The 20,140-nt window shown below is 35.7% G+C and overlaps 1 protein-coding gene across 2 annotated transcripts in view; it reads right to left on the bottom strand.

Annotated features, from left to right (window-relative positions):
* Positions 1 to 2,266: 2,266 nt before the first annotated feature.
* The window catches only part of LOC131050421 (serine carboxypeptidase 1-like), a 36,518-nt gene continuing 18,644 nt past the window's right edge, over positions 2,267 to 20,140 (bottom strand). For both annotated transcript variants that reach the window (XM_057984594.2, XM_057984595.2), the window contains 4 exons: positions 3,171 to 3,292; positions 2,881 to 2,994; positions 2,694 to 2,739; positions 2,267 to 2,571 (listed from right to left, as the gene is read on the bottom strand). In XM_057984594.2, coding sequence (XP_057840577.2) covers positions 2,488 to 2,571; positions 2,694 to 2,739; positions 2,881 to 2,994; positions 3,171 to 3,292 — 366 coding nt within the window. In that variant the 3' untranslated portion in view covers positions 2,267 to 2,487. The remainder of the gene's footprint in view (positions 2,572 to 2,693; positions 2,740 to 2,880; positions 2,995 to 3,170; positions 3,293 to 20,140) is intronic.

Here is a 20,140-nt window from a genome sequence, read left to right as displayed (position 1 = left end):
GGCTTAGAACCCCAATTTCCTGCTTACCATAATAAAAAACAATAACATGCTTGATTGAAATATAATTTAGTAATATTGTAATAAATATTCTAGAAGAATTGTCTCATATGGAATGAATATTCAAAAAAAGCCTATTATTATAATACTATATTTCATGTTAAAAATAAAAGTCTTTTGGCCTTTAACACATCCTTTGAGTAAAAAATATAATTTAGGTCTTTTTCATCAACTTGAATCAGCTCCTTTTTTGCATCTCTAAATCTTTGATGAACTTCAACTAATTTGGAAACTGCCTTGTTAATGCCTAATCTGGACCATACGAATATTTTTACCAATTATTGTGAATGATGTGAATGTCAATATTATTAAAGATACCTTCATGATTCCTTATATTTCTTTCACAATCACTAAATAATTTATATAGTTGGACAAACTAGACAATTCAAGTTACATCAAAGCTTGATGATTTTGGTGGTTTTCCCTTCATTAGCTTGGTCCATTATTCTTAAAAATTATTGCCAGAATTGATTTTGTTCTAATAAAAAATAGTAATGATAGATTATTATTTCAAAGAACCGTTGGACATCTATCATGGTCTTAACGCTCAAAGTCTTTTACCCTTTGGAATATTTTCCTTTCCTTTAGTTATAATCTAAGTTACCAATTCTAGCATGGGTGCAGGTATAGGTATCAAAACCTGATATGACAATATGACTTAAAAATCCTTGGATATGAGTACAAGAATATATTTGTGTGCATGCATGTATGTATTTGTGTAATAAAAAAAATAATGATTGTCATTATTGCCAATAAAAAATATTAAATATCTCATAATTTGCAAAAATAAAAAATGCTCATAAATACATAATTCAATGATTTGTCAAATGCCAATACATTATGAAAATCACAAGCAACATTGAATAATATTGGTTTTGGTCTTCATCAAATGAATAATATTGGTATTGGTCTTCATCAAATGCATCAATCTAACATTTGGTTCAATTTCACTTGAACCACAATATGTTACAATGCCACTTCCACTAGCCAATACATAGTCAAAATTGAATAATACTGGTATTGGTCTTCATCAAATGCATCAATCTAACATTTGGTTCAATTTCACTTGAACCACAATAAGTTACAATGCCACTTCCACTAGCCATTACTATACAAGATGCTCATCTAAATATATTTGTTGGCAAGTTGTGCAACAATAATGTCTAAGTCAACACACTCAAGAGTTAAACCCAATTCCTCATCAACCCCATATTGTAATCAAGTTTCTTATGTGATGAGATCCTAATAGCTAGAGTGTGTCTGGGAGTGGAGACCACAAGGGGGATTAGGGGCAACACCCATCATGGGGTTTTGGGGGCAACAACCAGAACAAGATTGAGGGGTAGCACCCCTCATGCGGATCTAGGAGCAACGCGCACAGTGGGATTTGGGGGCGATGCCCCTCACAGAATCTAGGGTAGTGCCCTTGACGCATTCCCTATTGTGATACATGGTGAGGTCGAGGGGTAGCACACCCACCACCAAGCTCGAATTAAAGCCTTTGAAACAGCACAAACCTTCAAATTCTCACAATTTTATCACTTGAAGGTGAAATTATGCATTTTTTTTAATAACTGTTTTTAAAATATAACTTTTTTAAAAATAATTTTATATTTGGGACAACATAAGTGTATGAGCACAGTGAGACCAAATCAAACTAGTGCCGAAACTCGGAACTAAATAGACATACCCAGTAACATAAATTATAATCTCTATTCCCCATGTTTAGCTTCTTTGTGCAAGTTAATCAATATGCCTCATTGTGATTTATCAAAAATATCTTCTACAACCAAAATTGGGATTTTCTTTCAGTATTCTCATTCTTCCCATATAGTGCATGCATTAATTTATCTTTTGTTTTGGACTATTATTCTATTTGAACTCTTGGGGTGTGACTCTTTCCACCACCTTTTTTGTAAGTATGTGTTTATAAAGTAATATACACACATATTCATCAAAAAAATAAGGGACAAGAAAATGATACATTTGAATAAATTTCAATTTCTTGATCTTGTCCCTAATTTCTTAAGATTTAGAAGATACATATTTATGAGAGATAGGAAGTTTGATCTTATATATTCATAAACAAATTTCAGGTGAATTTTTTTTTAACAAGCTTAAAAACATACAGAAGAGTAAGGCAATGATGTTATCTTAATTGAAATATTCACAAAAGCTCTTCAGAGCTACATAGTTTCAAAAAGGAGGTTAGATATCATTTCCATAAACATACTTCAATAAGAATTTTTGAACAAGCTTAAAAAACATAAAAAAAATAAAATAAGACAATAATAATATCTTAATTGAATATTCACAGAAGCATCCTAGAGGTCCATAATTGGAAAAAGGAGGTTAGATCTCACTATTTCCATAAACATAGTTCAAGTGGGGAAATTTTTAGTAACACAATAAATATTTTTCTTCGAATGTTCAAAAAGGTTTTCCAAAAATCCATGATATGAACATCGAAAATGCTTCTCTGGGCTTGTATTCTGGTGCTGTATGTCCAGCTCCCTATAAAAAAAATTGTTTCATTATCAACTATTCAATATAAAAAAGTAATGGCTTTCTAATTAGAGATATAATTAAACAAACCTTTAAACAATCTTAACTAAAAGTAGGATTAGAACTTTCACCTTCACAGTTGCAAATGTAAGGTTGTGATTATATGCTCTTGTGTATCTAGACACCACATGCAACAGGCATCATTATTTCATTCTAAAACTAAATAAGCATTTTTTGGGTACAAATATAAGGATCCAAATCACTAACTTAAATCTCGCCTTTCATACAATTGAATAGAAAACAACTTTATAATCTTACCCAGCAACCTGTCCATCTACAAACCAAGACCTCCATTCCTCAACTATTGAATACCCTAATGATCTCACCCAGGCCTCAGTTCCAACATATGGGATAACCAAATCATGATCACCACTGTTACAATATTTAGACACATCAAAATCAATCTAATGTAGTTGTGAGTTTTGAGTAATGATATATGGCAGCTCAAAAGTAAATGCAACAAGTAACTTCAAATTGGATGAATTGAAAACCTTCTAAAAAACATGACATGTAAGCAAAAGGATTTTATTCATATAGGATAACTTCACCTATAGATCAAAGCACGATAACCTCTCTTGGTTAGATTTTTGTGATATATAATCACACTTGTAACATCACGTTTATATTTAAAACGAGGAGTACATCTTTTCCACACCCCTGTTATGTTCTCCTACAAAGAAATGGAGATAAAGAAAGCAAGCACTGGTCATTAATGCCTCATTAAGCTGCAATATTTGAACATACAATCATGACACATAAAACAAGAAGAGTTAACAAAATGATAGACAAAAGATTATAACACTCTGAAATATATGCTTGTGAGAACATGATAATTTAGTCTTTTAAAGACTTCTTTTCATTGAGTGTGTATTTGTATGAATATATTTATGTTTGTGAGAACATGATAATTCAGTCATAAACCAAGCTAGTTAATTTGATGCTTGTATATTAAGTTGTGGTCTATGATTTTTTAATGCAGGAACATCTAAGGTGTAAGAACAATCTTTCATCAATTGAAAATATTTTCTTTCATATTTGTTTTGTTATGCAGATCATCTATACATATTATAGTCATCAACTCTTACCGCAAAGGTCAATTATCATCACAAAATTTTATTCTTGCTATAGTCCACATTCATAAATCAAACTTATAAAAAGTATTTCTACTAGTAAAACTTTCAAACTCATACCAAAGTTTCAAGGACGTGCATTCTAAAAGACTACATAATTATATATTGTTTTCTCATTGGCTAATGTCGTGTTACTTGTTAAATTCACTGGATGAAGGTCTACTTTAGTTGTGCACCAAATATTCGAATCTCAGACCAATTCTTAATCTCATTCATAAGGTTATTGGTCCCAAGGAAGTTAATGATTAAGATCAAATTGAATTTTAATGTATAATCATCTTAGTAGGGATCATCTACACATTCCCTTGTGAAGAACGAAGGCAAAATCATTTCATATTGGTATATGGAGAAAGAGAAAAATTTAATTAATGTGATATGGGTAGGCATTCGGGGTTAGGAAGAATGCATAGAAGGGGGAGGAATATTTATAAGTGACGCTCCAAATCATCTACAAGTCACTTTGCATAAGCCAATTAAAGTGTGTCATTCACCATTTTGATCTTGCTAAGGTAATGAAGCTAGATTTTTCCTACACCATATAATCTTTTATTATGTCAAAGCCTCATAATCTTGAGGGTTTCTACTTAATCTCAACTCTAATGTAGTTAACAAAAAAACAAGGATCGCACCAAAATAGTGCAAGTTCAATACAATCCTTCCTAAAACCAATTATTGCAGACCTTTTGGTAATACCATGACCCTACCTAAAAGAATCACTTGGTATCTCTAGAGCCCTTCCATTAGAATTTAGACTATGTATAATATAATTGAGATAGTTTATTAAGGGGATTCACTTTTAGAGTTCAAGTGGCAAGGGTTTGGGGATTGAGATGTATAAGTGCTTTTAAACCAAATTTTTGTACAAACATATTTGTTAGAGCTCGTCTATGTTTTTTGTATCAAGAAGTTAATGTATGGATGGTAATCAAAACTAGTTTTGAGTTAGATATAGGTGTGGGCAATAAGCATAGTTGATGAAATATCCCAAACTCAGATATTGCTTCAAATTTGATATGGGTTTTCATTTTTGCTCATGTTTTGTCACATCATAATGTAATCTTACGACATGCAAACATGCAGATTGAACATGCAAGATGAACAATATAGATTTTCAAGGAAATCAAACTAGTGAAATATGGAGAATCTAAATATCCCAAACTCAAATATTGCTTGAAATTTGATATGGGTTTTTATTTTTGCTCATGTTTTGTCACATAATAATGTAATCTTGTGACATGCAAACATGCAAGATGAACAATATATATTTTCAAGGAAATCAAACTAGTGAAATATCTAGAATCTAAATAAGCCAATTGAATTATTTTGATATATAAATTTATTGTTGTTTAAAAACACATGTTGTTGTTACAAATCAGAAAATGCCTAATGCCATCAAGTAAGACATACTCGGAATGCCTCCATACATAAAATAACAAACCCTCTGAAAATTCGCATGATAGATCATCGAATCTCCATCAAAACTGATCAATGATGTGCAACTGTGAATCTTGAGATGAATTCACCAAGTGGGTTGATCTGGGTTTCCGTCAAAATAGCCAAATCCTCTAGGGTTTCCGTCCTAGGGTTTACTGAACCTGCAAGCGAAAGCTCTCAATCTCTCAAGGAAAAGTTTCTTTGAAAATAACAACTCAAGAATGAATCCTCATTGCACATTTTCCTCCTTTTATAATACTTTTCCTTTTCGAAAGTAATACTTTATTTTATTTCTCTTTTAAATTACTTTTTCCCTCAAAAGTGACTTTATGTTATAATTTGTCATTGACATTATTATAAAGTCACTTTATAAAATAAAGTATGTTGTAATGTCCCCTTTTCTAGGTGACATGAGATGAGCAGGGGTTGACCTACCATTCGAGTTCTCGTAGGTCAACGACATGGTTAGGGGACTCATTTTGAGGGTCATGGAGTTTTGCAGGGGCTCTGTGAGCCGTTTCAGACCTTCAGATGAGGTCTCCTATTTTTTAGGGAGAACTGGTAGTTGATTGAATGATCACTTGGGGGACTAAGGAGCAGAGCAGGATCCTTTTGAGAAGTTACAGGTGTTTGGAGAGAGGTTCCTACTTTTTAGGGAGATTCCCTATTTTTTAGGAGGTTGTGGTAGTTTCCATATTTGAGGTTCCACGGGACCATACCATGGTTTCAGTTTCAGGAAGATTGGGTGTGTTTCCTAGTTTCTAGGAGCATCCCTAGATTTTAGGGATGAGACTGCCAGCTGGCCCATCTTGTCCGGCATCAGTCACAGATAGGTGACAAAGTCAGATTCATGTTTGGTTGGTTATTTTGGGCTATTATTGGATCTATGGAAATATTTTCCTAAGTTAGCGTTTAAATAAATTAAAATAAGGCTATGTATATAGCCATATCAGAGTAATAAGGGGTTTTTGGCTTCATTTGGTTTGAAATGCCTATGTGTTATAGCTCGTTGGAAAGGTCTTGAACTTTTCTACATGATTCTCATCTCTCGAAGTCTTTTTGGATGCTTGAAGCTATTTATTCACAATAATGTGATATTTTTCTATAGTTTGACGTCATAATTGGGAAAGTGTCACTTTAATTATAAAGCACAAGCTTTATTATTCTTTAGGGTTCGACTTGCAAAGGGAAAGGAGTTATAAGGAGATGAAAACTTAATTGATAGCATCTTTGATCATTTTGAAACTTGTGAATTTGGGAATTGCTCTGGAAGAGTGATTTTGGTCTGGGACGCAAACCCCAGGTTTGAGCTTGCTGGGACGTAGCCCTTAGCAGGAGTTGACAGTGGATTTATCCAGGATCGCACAGAGATTGTCAGAGGTAGAAGACACATCTTCTTGTCCTGAAGATTCAGCGTGCATATTGGGGGTTTCAACAGGGTGGCTGGTCTATTTCAGCTAGCACGTGATTTGCAATAGCTTCCACGCCTCCTTTGCAACCACGCCTTGTTTGTATGTTGGCTTGAAGGGTTGTATTCAACTTATTTGGTCTTCCTTGTTTGTTGCTAGTAATATTCCTCCATCTGGCATCAATCCAGATTGAGAACAACTCCAAATAAATCTATGGATTCTTGTTGAATACTAAACTAGGTTATTTGTCTCGTATGATTTGCAATATTTTCAGATTACTTAAGTGTTCTTACATATGATCATTGTTTACTGTTTTATTTCACAGTTGTTGCTATTTATCAATTACTTTACTTATAACATCAAAACTCAAAAAGAAACAATCCCTTTATGCAACTTTTATCTATTCTATAAGACATATAGTATGTTTAATTAAGAATTTACAGCAACAACATCAAAAGGATCCATTTGGGATCTTTCAGTGGTATCAGAGCATAATCCTACTAGCTTGTGGGGTGGTAATTGCATTCACTTGGTGTGATTGGATTTAGTTTTCAGTTGGACATAAAAAGAATCACCATGACAGGGTTATGTAAAAATAAACAAGCAGGGAGGGAATTTGATCAAACACCTTCAAAGAGTTCAAGACACACTAGAGGTTCAACTACATCTAAAAGTACAAGGAGGCCCCCTGTTAAAACATTCAATGATACAGTCATAAGCAACTATCATGGGTATTTCTCCCTTCCAAAAAAACTACAGGATATGCTTACCTTCACCCAATTTATGGGTATTCCAGATGAAGCTGAAGATGCTATGAATTCATATCAACTACAAATAAAAAGAGAAGAACTGACTGACTCATCCATAAATGAGGTTTGTAAAAATCTCTATGAGGAATTTGATGAACATGCTACAAGGGATGAAGTGGTACCTATGGATGTTGAAAACATGTCACAAAGGTAAGGCAACCATTATGATTTTTATAACATCAATCCTTCATATGAACACGATGATCATTCAAAGGTCATGACACATGAGAAGGAAGTTGTCGGAGGGATTCCTACAGTTGGCACGCAATATATGAGTGTTAAACAAGAGGGATGCAAGGGAAAAACAAGCCATAGCAGCCCTGACTTTTATGGCAACAGTCTTACTACTGAGCATAATCAAGATTTTGATGCTTTGGTGCATGAGGATGATGGTTGTGAGGGGTCATCTCCGGCAAACAGTCATTGTTTGGGTGTTACTGATGCTTTTGATATTGAAGATACATGTCATAATGAGTCTGATTTTTTAAATCAGACCTTAGAAGATGGGAACAAAATAGAAAATGTGCCTAATGGTGATGGTTCCCAGGAGAGTTTGACGGATGTGTGTGAGTCTATCTTGATAGGGGAGGTGTATGTTGAACTTGGCAAAGCAGCAGCCTCTAGCATGTCATTCGAGCCACCCCACGAGGTTCATAACAAAAGTGATATAACTTCTCTTCCTCAAGATATGACAGCCTTTGGTCAAGAAGAGAATAATGATTTGCATTCTAGACTTGAAGGTACACATGGTGCAATCATGGCTTATGATAATGTGAATAATACAATCCATCATAAATCAGATTTTGTGCATTTTGGGACAACTGATATAGAGCATTCTCAGAGGATGAATAAAGGATGGTTGGCAAGAGCCAAGCAAGCCAAGTTGATAGCTCATGAGGCCAAGCTTCAACTTCGGCACATTCATGATACTCATCACCATATTGGTAAGGACGAACAAGAGTTATCTAATTCTGATTTTTCAGCTGATATTGGTTATTTTTTACATGGTGGTGATGGAATTGATAATGAGGCTCATAGTGGACCAACCACTAATGAGTTATCCTTGATTGGCATAAAAGGTGTTCCCAATGCACCTTTGATTTTGTCACCTCTTTCATATGATAAGGCAACATTGTACTTATTGATTGGTGACTCAGTTTTCTTAGATTTGACAGTCAGCTATGAAGATCAACATGTAAGGGACTTCATTTGTTACATGGCTCAACAAAACATTTACTTGGCAACCTTTAATGAAGGCACATTAATTTGTGGAAATATAGGTAAAGTTACAACAACTATTTGGAGGTCTTGGAAAAGTATTCAACACACCTTACTTGTTGGAAATTGGCTCATTGATGGATTCATATCAGCATTGATGGTTGGTAGTACTTGTGGCTTCAATTGGAGTGAAGTTCTTAGCTAGTTAGATGATGTTCAAGTTCACAACAGTAGTATAATGAGTACTGACATGATGGATGGATATGACAGTGCAAAGATTTGGGATCCTGGTATTGACATGTGTGGTGTATTTCTTCAATGGATCCATGATGAGTTGTTTCACTTTGGGTATACAAATGTTTATATCAGAGTAGCGCAGCAGTTGGGTGAAGTAACGTTTATAAGATTGATATGGGATCCATTGAATTGGTTCTCAGTGTGCAGGTGCAGATTGCTTGAGGGCAAACAATCTTTGGGAAGGGAAGATTGTAATGTCCCTTTTTCTAGGTGACATGCGATGAGCAGGGGTTGACCTACCATTCAAGTTCTCGTAGGTCAACAAAATAGTTAGGGGACTCATTCTGAGGGTCATGGAGATTTGCAGGGGCTCTGTGAGCCATTTCGGGCCTTCAAACAAGGTCTCCTATTTTTAGGGAGAACTAGCAGTTGACTAAATGACCACCTGGGGGACCAAGGAGCAGAGCAGGATCCTTTTGAGTAGTTACGGGTGTTTGGATAGAGGTTCCTACTTTTTAGGGAGATTCTCTACTTTTTAGGAGGTTGTGGTAGTTTCCATATTTGAGGTTCCACGGGACCATACCATGGTTTCAGTTTCAGGAAGATTGGGTGTGTTTCGTAGTTTCTAGGAGCATCCCTAGATTTTAGGGATGGGATTGCCAGTTGGCCCATCTTGTCCGGCATCAGTCACAGATAGGTGACAAAGTCAGATTCATGTTTGGTTGGTTATTTTGGGCTATTATTGGATCTATGGAAATATTTTCCTAAGTTAGCGTTTAAATAAATTAAAATAAGGCTATGTATATAGCCATATCGGAGTAATAAGGGGTTTTTGGCTTCATCTGGTTTGATATGCCTATGTGTTATAGCTCGTTGGAAAGGTCTTGAACTTTTCTACATGATTCTCATCTCCCGAAGTCTTTTTGGATGCTTGAAGCTATTTATTCACAATAATGTGATATTTTTCTATAGTTTGACGCCATAATTGGGAAAGTGTCACTTTAATTATAAAGCACAAGCTTTATTATTCTTTAGGGTTCGACTTGCAAAGGGAAAGGAGTTATAAGGAGATGAAAACCTAATTGATAGCATCTTTGATCATTTTGAAACTTGTGAATTTGGGAATTGCTCTGGAAGAGTGATTTTGGTCTAGGACACAAACCCTAGGTTTGAGCTTGCTGGGACGTAGCCCTCAGCAGGAGTTGACAGTGGATTTATCCAGGATTGCACAGAGATTGTCAGAGGTAGAAGACACATCTTCTTGTCCTGAAGATTCAGCGTGCATATTGGCGGTTTCAACAGGGCAACTGGTCTATTTCAGCTTGCACGTGATTCGCAGTAGCTTCCACGCCTCCTTTGCAACCACACATTGTTTGTATGTTGGCTTGAAGGGTTGTATTCAGCTTATTTGGTCTTCCTTGTTCGTTGCCAGTAATATTCCTCCATCTGGCATCAATCCAGATTGAGAACAGCTCCAAATAAATGTATGGATTCTTGCTGAATACTAAACTAGGTTATTTGCCTCGTATGATTTGCAGTATTTTCAGATTGCTTAAGTGTTCTTACATATGAACATTGTTTACTGTTTTATTTCATAGTTGTTGCTATTTATCAATTACTTTACTTATAACATCAAAACCCAAAAGGAAACAATCCCTTTCTGCAACTTCTGTCTATTCTTTAAGATCATCAGAAAATTACAAAAATATAGTATGTTTAATTAAGAATTTACAGCAGTAACATCATAAGGATCCATTTGGGATCTTTCATATGTCCATTTGCTAATTAATTAAATTCAAATAATCCCATAGGACTAAAGACTATTTAACATTTAATTAATTAATCCAACTTGGAGAAAAGGGAACATTACAGTCCTTCCTTCTCGGAGATCGCTTGCCCTCAAGCAATCTACACCTTCATGTTGAAACCAAATGCCTGGATTCCATATCAATCTTAGGAACACTGCTCCACCAAAGTGTTGTCCTACTTTGATATCAAGGCCATACACCACAAACCATGAATCAATGCAATGGAATCCATGTGAAACAATACATCCAACTAATCAATACCATTGTTATATCTCAGACCAACAACAAATAGGATGGCAATGGTGCCATCATACCAAGGCAAAAGTAGAAGACTCGTCTCATGAGGATTTCCCATCAAGTAATCTTGTTCCCACACACTCCAAAGCATACCCATACCTGATGTAGGCCCAAACATTTCTAATAATGTAGTGAGCAGCCATGTAGGATAGTCTCTTGTCACTAAACAACCAATGCCATGTGGCTCAAATGCCAACCAATAAGCAGTTGTACCGTTACAAGAATTAGGTGCCAACATCAAATTTGCAATGTAGATGCCATCACCAACACCCAAAGTCAACTCATGAGTGGCTGGTCCATTAATAGTAACATCCATAGAATCATTATGTCCACCAATAATATTGTCAACATCAACAAAAATTTCAGTTTTAGAATGCTCTCACTCATCATCGACTATGGAGTGGTGTGTATCCCAAATCTATTGCAGGAGAAACTTGCCTTGTTGGGCTACCAAATTAGCTTCCTTTGCCTTCTCAGCTCTTTGTAACCACCCATCACACATATCTTGTGTCCTTTTAACATCTTCCATGGTATGATGTACAAAATTAGAACCTTTGTGGCTTGAATCCACAATATATACTTCATGTTTGACACCTTCAACTTGAGTGCCAACATTGGAAGACTTAACAAAACTATCATCTTCATGTGTAAGGGCTGCCAACTCATGATTTTGCATAGGTAAGGGACTGTTGTTCCAAATTAGGGAATCGGTCCTTTCTTTGTGCATTTGTGTGATGTCTTCATATATCTTAATCACCTCTCCTTTCATGAGTTGATGGTCATCAACAAATGTCGGTTCACTACATACTGAAAATTATGAATTGCCTCCACATAACTGATCAATTATTGCTGGTTTGACAAACCCCGAGACAGCCTTGTGAACAATATGTGATTCCTCTTTGCCTAAAACCTCATATGGCTGAAGTGAGCTTGTGGCTTCTTTAATCTCTTGGACAACTTTATGCCTAGTCAAAGAATCATGATGGTTTGATGTCAAAACATAAGTAGACTCTTTCAATTCTCCTTGATTGATTAAATGCTTCCTCAAATCTGAATTAGTTATGTTTTTCACCACACATTCTTCAATGGGATCCATTGTTTTGACCTCCTTGTTAATATCCTCAACATATGTAGATGCATGCTCAAGTAATGGTTCATGCAAAATTAATGTATTGCTATTATTATGCATAACCAAATCAAAATTAACTTCCTCCCTTTCAGCAGCATTACCATAGCTGCCACAAGTCTCATGTGCCTCTTCTTCCATTTGTCTAGGTAGAAAAATAGGGCGAAGAGGTCTGTTAGACCGTGTGACTATTGTCTTGACAACATTAGAAGCTTCCCTATCTTGATTTTCATGTCCAACATTGCCTCTACTAGGTACACTACTAGATCTTCTTGATCAGGAACGATCCATTCTCATTTGTCCCATAGCTGTGATCATATGATCTTGGAACTATTGCATCATTTTGTTGTGCAAGAGCTATTAGAAATTTATTCAATTGATTATTCAAGTCCCTTGGTGGGCTTTCATTTCTTCTTTCACCCATCTCTATTTCAGCTGGGTTAATTTCAGCCTCTTGTTGTTGTCTCGACCTACTCCTTGTGTTATATCTCTGTGATCTTGACTCCCTAGAGTGCATAGAACCAATTCAAACTTGCATGCAATTGATTAGAAGTAACATGCAAACAACAATTTTGACATGTAGCTAATTAGAAGCAACATGCAACTGATTAGAAGCAACATGCAACACTCAAAATCAACATGCAACTATCTAGGCAAGCACCAAACTAACATGCAAGATCTGGGTAGTCGCCAAAATTGACATTCAAGTTCACTAAAATGACATGCAAGATCTGGGTAGTCGCCAAAAATGACATGCAAGTTCACTAAAATGACATGCAAGATCTGGGTATTCACTAAATTGACATGCAATGCTGAAATCCCAACAGTCGGCAAGATCACCAACTTTGATACCACTGAAATATCCCAAACTCGGATATTGCTTCATATTTGATATGGGTTTTCATTTTTTCTCATGTTTTGTCACATAATAATGTAATCTTGCGACATGCAAACATGCAGATTAAACATGCAAGATGAACAATATAGATTTTCAAGGAAATCAAACTAGTGAAATATGGAGAATCTAAATAAGCCAATGGAATTCTTTTCATATAGAATTTTATTGTTGTTTACAAACACATGTTGTTGTTACAAATAAGAAAATGCCTAATGCCATCAAGTAAGACATACTCGGAATGCCTCCATACATAAAATAACAAACCCTCTGAAAATTCGCAAGATAGATCATCGAATCTCCATCAAAACTGATCAATGATGTGCAACTGTGAATCCTGAGATGAATTTACCAAGTGAGTCGATCTGGGTTTCCGTCCAAATAGCCAAATCCTCTAGGGTTTCTGTCCTAGTGTTTACTGAACCTGCAAGCTAAAGCTCTCAAGCTCTCAAGGAAAAGTTTCTTTGAAAATAATAACTCAATAATGAATCCTCATTGCACATTTTCCTCCTTTTATAATACTTTTCCTTTTCGAAAGTAATACTTTATTTTATTTCTCTTTTAAATTACTTTTCCCCTCAAAAGTGACTTTACGTTATAATTTGTCATTGCCATTATTATAAAGTCACTTTATCAAATAAAGAATGTCTATTTGCTAATTAATTAAATTTAAATAATCCCATAGGACTCAAGACTATTTAACATTTAATTGATTAATCCAACTTGGAGAAAGGGTGACATTAGAGTTGATAGGGTATAAATAATAAGAGGATATAAAAATATAGCCAAAAAGATAAGTAAATAGGATATGTAGTGAAAATGGGGAGGTATTTTAATTATACTAGTGTGTGCAAATGGATATCAAAAACATTGATATGAATGGAAGAAATGAAAATTGAGGTGTTTATTAGTGCCCTATGAATGCATGTGCTATTCTATTAGTTTAATAAGCATATTTCTAAGAAGGTAGTGTACCACATTTCTCATCAACACTAAGACATTGTATCCTTGCTTGCTATAAATGTTGGCATATGCACACTCCAATGAGACATTGTAGGTGATTGAAGGTTTTGTCATTGATGGCAACCTTACAATCCTATGGCACCAGCAAGGCATTACACCGGCACTAGCAAGATCAAACTCTACACCGGCACTCAGACCACCAGCACCGGCAGAGAAAGGAAGCATACCGACACAAAGGTCGACAGGATTTTTGTTATATTATATCTTGTTTATTATTGTAAAATCTTTGTAAGCCGACTTGGCATCATTGTAAAATGACTCATATATATAAGAGATCATTGTAGGACATTTAATAACGAAAAGAAGATGAATGGTAGAATGTAATTAGGCAGACCTATTATGCGAATTATAGGTTAAGGGTTTATGTAAGAAGCAAAGCAGAAACCGGTACTGGATCTGGCATTATAGATGCTATTTTGAAGCAGTACAAGACACTGGATTTGTATAATCCATTTTTGTAAGTCATTGAGACTTCCTATTTTGTATTTGAGCAGTGAGCTCTAGGCAGTTGGCCTTCCTGCATGTGCAGGCCCCTCTTGTAAGTAATATTCTCTTATTGGCCAGTAAGTGAATATTGTGGGTCACAAATCCCACCGAGGTTTTTCCCACACCAGGTTTCCTCGTTAAAACATTGTGTTATGGTGTGTTTTTCATGTGGATGTTTTTATCTCTGTTTATTGCATTACTTTCTGCTTACCGGTACACTATTATAATATGTTCTACATGTTTTAAGTTAAGAAATTCAATTCACCGGTTAGATACTGATTCACCCCCCCCCCCTCTCAGTATCTCTGAGAATCCTAACAATTGGTATCAGAGCTTGGTCCTCTATTTTTAGAAGCCTAACAACTTGAGGAAGATCTTGACACCGGTAGAGATGGAAAATTTGATGAAGCAACTAGAAGCACAACTCTCTCAGACTATGATGCAGAAAAACTGGAAAATATCAAACTTGAAGATGATCTAAAGGCTGCTCGGGATATTATTCAAGCACTTCAAGAAAATCTTAATATTTCAAAAAACAAGAGAAGAGAACTTTGTGAAAAGATGCAAAATGAGAATGATGAAAAAGAAACTCTTAATAATATGATAAACAAGCTGAAACAAGAGAACATGACAACAAAAAATAAGATGCAGGATATGACTATGAGATTTTGTAAAGAAATTGAAGATAGAAAGAAGAATGAAGAAGATTTGACCAAAAGAGTAAGTGATGCTGCAAATGAAAACACAAGACTTAGCTATGAAAATGATTTGTTGAAGACAGATCTGATGCACACTCAGAATGACTCAAATGAACTGATGAGGCAAAAAGAAGTCTTAGAAAGAGAACTAGATACTGCAAATCAACATAAAGAGAAATTAAAGAAAAGCTCAGAGGAACTTGGTAACTTGCTGAAGAATCAAAAACCTAAAGGTGACACTTCTGGAATTGGCTTTGAAGTTGGTGAAAGCTCCGGTACTGCAAACACTCAGGATCATAGCAAACCGGTAAGGCAACCTAATGCTTATAAATTCAATGGAAAATGCTTTAACTATAACAAGTATGGTCATAGAGCAAATGAATGTAGATCTAGAAATTATCAGAATATCAACACACCCACCGGTCAATGTTCAAAATGCAACAAAGTTCGTCACAACTCTGAAAATTGCAGAATGAATGTGAGATGTTATGTTTGTGGAAGATTTGGACACCTATCTAATCAATGTAGAACATATACCGACATAGGTTATGGGAAAGCTATTCAGAAGAATAATGTGACTTGCTATGCATGTAACAAGATTGGGCATATTGCAAAATTCTGTAGAAGTAAAGGATCACCGATAGACAACAAAAGTTCTAGTTTGAAAGGAAAAGAAAAAGTTGAAGAGGTTAAGCAAGAATTCTCAAAACAATGGATTAGAAAGTCAGACCTAAATATTGTTGGAAATACTCCTCCACCGGTAGAACCAATCAACACTCCACCGACAAGAAGCTGTTCATCAAATTGAAGAAAATTTTCTTGAGGGTTTGACAATCAATGAGACATATGCTATTATTCCCTCAGTTGATGGTAAGAAGTTGAATTTACTTCTATACCGGCAGATATGTTAAGTGGCTACTTAACCGGCAAGCATTAAATGTGGTAGATGGAAAATAAACATTATAAATTTGTGATTTTGGCTCCATTTCATTTCACCGAGATTTCAAACATTCGAAGAGCGCGAAATTTGCAGAGCTAAGGCATTTCGAGCAAAGAGGCAAAGCACTTCAGCAATCAATCCATCCAAAGGCAGAAAAAGGTATTTATCATCATGGCATCCTCCTCTGCACCTGAATTCATAGCAAACCCTACAGTAGTCGAGGTTATAAAATGCCCTAGGCCTGTATTTCAGCTAGTTCCTGAGGTAGCTAAGAAAGATGACAATGTAGGTGCTTTTTTCCAAATTCCAAAAGGAGTTGTTTTTGTAGAAGATCCCAAAATATACATTCATTGCAACATAGAGGAATTAGGAGATGAAGAAATTAAAAACATGTATAAGACTGTTATATGTGACAATTCTGGAAATGTAAAACCTGAACATAAAGTTGTTGAAACCCTAGGATTCACTGAAATCCTCTACATTCCTGAATTTCCCAAGGAAGTGATTAGGATAGTTTTAAGCAGGGTACATGGTTCATTCTTTTGGCTTGATTCAGTTCACAAAATTACAAAGGAAGCTGGGAAAGTAGTAACAGGGTTACCCTCCATCGATAACAGACCAGACAAGACTAAGAAGGTCTCCAATGACCTAGTAATGGACTTAACTGGTGCAACATCCGAAGAAGGTCTCTGAGGGTTAATGATGTGACCGATATAAATGTGAGATTTGTTAGCATGATCTTAGGATACAAAACAACTCATGCAAACAGACTTAACTCAGTTTCCAGTTTATGCATTAAGAGTGCTTATGACATGGTTAAAGACAATGTAAAAATTGATGTATGTGAATGGTTAAAAGATGAGTTGATTGATAACTTAGGCAAAATCAAGAAGGATAAGAAAGGAACTTTTAGATTTGGAAATCTACTTTTATGCTTGATGCTACACATAACCAAATAGGTTCCCGGTATAGGCAATAAGAACCTTGGATTTGATATACCGGTAGGAAAACAGTTAACAGACCTATTCAACAACATGGGTGAAAACAAAGAAAAGAATACTCATGACTATTTTCAAGCACTAAAGGTTAGGATGAAGAAAATGATTAGACTGTCACAGAAGATTGTCAACAAATACAAGGATGAAATATGTTTTGTGATAAAAAAGGATGAGATCTGGATGGAAGCAGTCATCCCAAGAACAATTTGGGTAACAGAGATGGGTTATGAGACAGATGATCATATCATTGAGACTTATGCTAAAGCACTTCTGGAAGCACCAAATGAACCAAAGGAAGAAGTATTTGGTAGTGCTAAGACCATAGAAAGTAAAATTCAATCTAAGAAGAGAGTGAAAAAGGTTGAAGTAGTTGTGAGAAGAGGTTCTAGATAGGCTAAGGCTATTAAAGAAGATGTACTGAAACAAACCGGTATCACTGAGGATGAGTTAGGAACTCTACAGCCTGAGACTCACCTATCACCGGTAGCTATTTCTTCGGAGAATGACATGCCTGCAACTTTCAAAAGAGTTGTAAGGAAAAGGGATCCTTCACCGGCATTCACACCCTCGCCTAGAAGGACTAGACAAAAACAACAGGCAGTGAGGTCTCCGGTTAGAAAGACAACACCAAAGAAAAAGTTGACACCAAAGAAGAAGAAGACTAAACAAAACATGGCCCCTCTTGACAAATTGCTAAATGAAATCACAGAGGAAGGGAAACTCAAGAACATAGGAAAGGTCTATGATACACTGTCAGCAGATGAAAAAGAACAAGTTGAAAACAATGTCATTTTACACATGGACATCTATAAGAAGTTCTTAATGGAAGTGATAGATGAACTACCAGATGAATTGTTCAAAAGACTGGAAGCAAGAAGACAAGTTGTTGTAGAGCTTGATAAGAAAATCAAAATTGAAAAGTTACTTGTTGTTTACCCAGTCAACTCACTTAAGGAGATAGATGACTTAATTGCAGAAGTCAACCGGTCAGTATTCTCTACTGCACACCGACATATTACATTAATGGTTGGAAGTGTGAATGAAGTAACAGAGGAAACAAAAAATGCATGGGACATATTCCTTGTTGAGAAAGAAAAACAGGAAGAGTACAGGAACCCCAAACTAATAAAGGTATACCATAAGGAGAAGGACAAAGGAAAAGGAAAGGTTGGTGGACCTCCGAGCATCAAAGTAAAAGACAACTTACTCCCACCGCCTCCAATTACATCACCGGTAACAACTACTGAAGATCAACCGGCAGATGAGAGTATGGACATAGATGATACAAATCCTAATCTTGAAGTACTATACACAGTTGATGTTGATACACAAAAGGTCAACATTATGATAGACAAAGATACAACCGACAAGACAGCTATGGCTAGTGAGCCACCGGCAACTGACAACATTGACAATACTGAAAGAAAAGTTGAAGTTGATAACACAGAGCAACAGGTAGAGACTCAGACCGAGACTGAAACAGAGCACCAAATAGAGAGACAAGCAGAGCAACAGGCTCCGAAACAGGGACAGATTCACATGGAAACAGTGCCACCGGCAACAAGAGAAGATCAAAAACCATTGCTTAAGGAAATGGAAACACAGATTGACCTATCAGAGGTCACTACATGCTTGGTTACTTCCTCCACCGACGGAATTCAGAATGTTGGTTCCTCCTCAGCAGGTTACAAATCAACAAATGTAACTGAAGTACTTTTGGACGCCATCAAAAGGATAACAGATTGTAGTTCACAGGCTTATAAAGCTATAGATGACACAATTCCAATTTTGAAGATGATAGCTCCTAACTGTAACATGGACAATAAGGATTCTTTAAGCCAACATGACACTTTGTGTAAATACATCACTGAGAACATAGTGACTATTGAGCAAATAAAGGAAGAAGCATTGAAGGATAAGTTAGAAATTGAAAAGCAAAAATTCTTTGAAGATCAGATAAAGAAGTGTACTAGGAAATTTGACACACTTCTACCAGAACTATGTAACTTATTGAAGAAATTTAAAACTCTGTACAAAGATACTTGCAAGACAAACTTTTTGACAGTAGACATAGATAAGAAAATGAGCAAGGTACAGGATGAAATCAATAAACTTGCTAACAATTTTGTTAACTCACATGATACATTATCAGTTTTTGAACAAAGGATTACAAGTTTTAAGGAAGAGTTACTTAAGTTAGAAAGAGAAAATGAGAGAATAGTAAATAAGGCAAAGAATTTGAGACTAAGACTGAGTCCAAGATTGGACTATCTAGCATCATTACGGAAGGAAATATCTGAGGCACTAGTACAGGGATAGAGAACACCGACAGAGCATATGCAGCACCTCACCGATACAGTTCAAAGAACAGAGACAACAATAAAGGACAACAAAAAGTTTATGGAAAGTATAAACTTGATTTTGGGAGATCTTTTTCAAATTGTAACCACCCAGTTACAAGGTTGAGACTACAACTCTACTGACATCTTGACAACCTTTGTCATTGATGCCAAAGGGGGAGTAGTCGTATGAGAAAATAACCAGCAGAAGACTTATCTACTCAGGGGGAGCTCTTATATTTTTGGTAACATATTTTTGGAAACATTTTTGGATTACAAGTTTTGGATACACTTTTGAATTTTCTCATGAGTGTTGCCATCAATGCCAAAGGGGGAGATTGTTGGCATATGCACACTCCAATGAGACATTGTAGGTGATTGAAGGTTTTGTCATTGATGGCAACCTTACAATCCTATGGCACTGGCAAGGCATTACACCGGCACTAGCAAGATCAGACTTTACACCAGCACTCAGACCACCGACACCGCAGAGCAAGGAAGCATATCGACACAAAGGCCGACAGGATTTTTGTTATATTATATTTTGTTTATTATTGTAAAATCTTTGTAAGCCGACTTGGCATCATTGTAAAATGACTCATATATATAAGAGATCATTGTATGACATTTAATAACGAAAAGAAGATGAATGGTAGAATGTAATTAGGCAG

Source organism: Cryptomeria japonica, chromosome 1 (genome assembly GCF_030272615.1).
Source record: "Cryptomeria japonica chromosome 1, Sugi_1.0, whole genome shotgun sequence".
Taxonomy (NCBI): Eukaryota; Viridiplantae; Streptophyta; class Pinopsida; order Cupressales; family Cupressaceae; genus Cryptomeria; species Cryptomeria japonica.
This window is presented reverse-complemented; position numbering and strand designations above follow the sequence as displayed.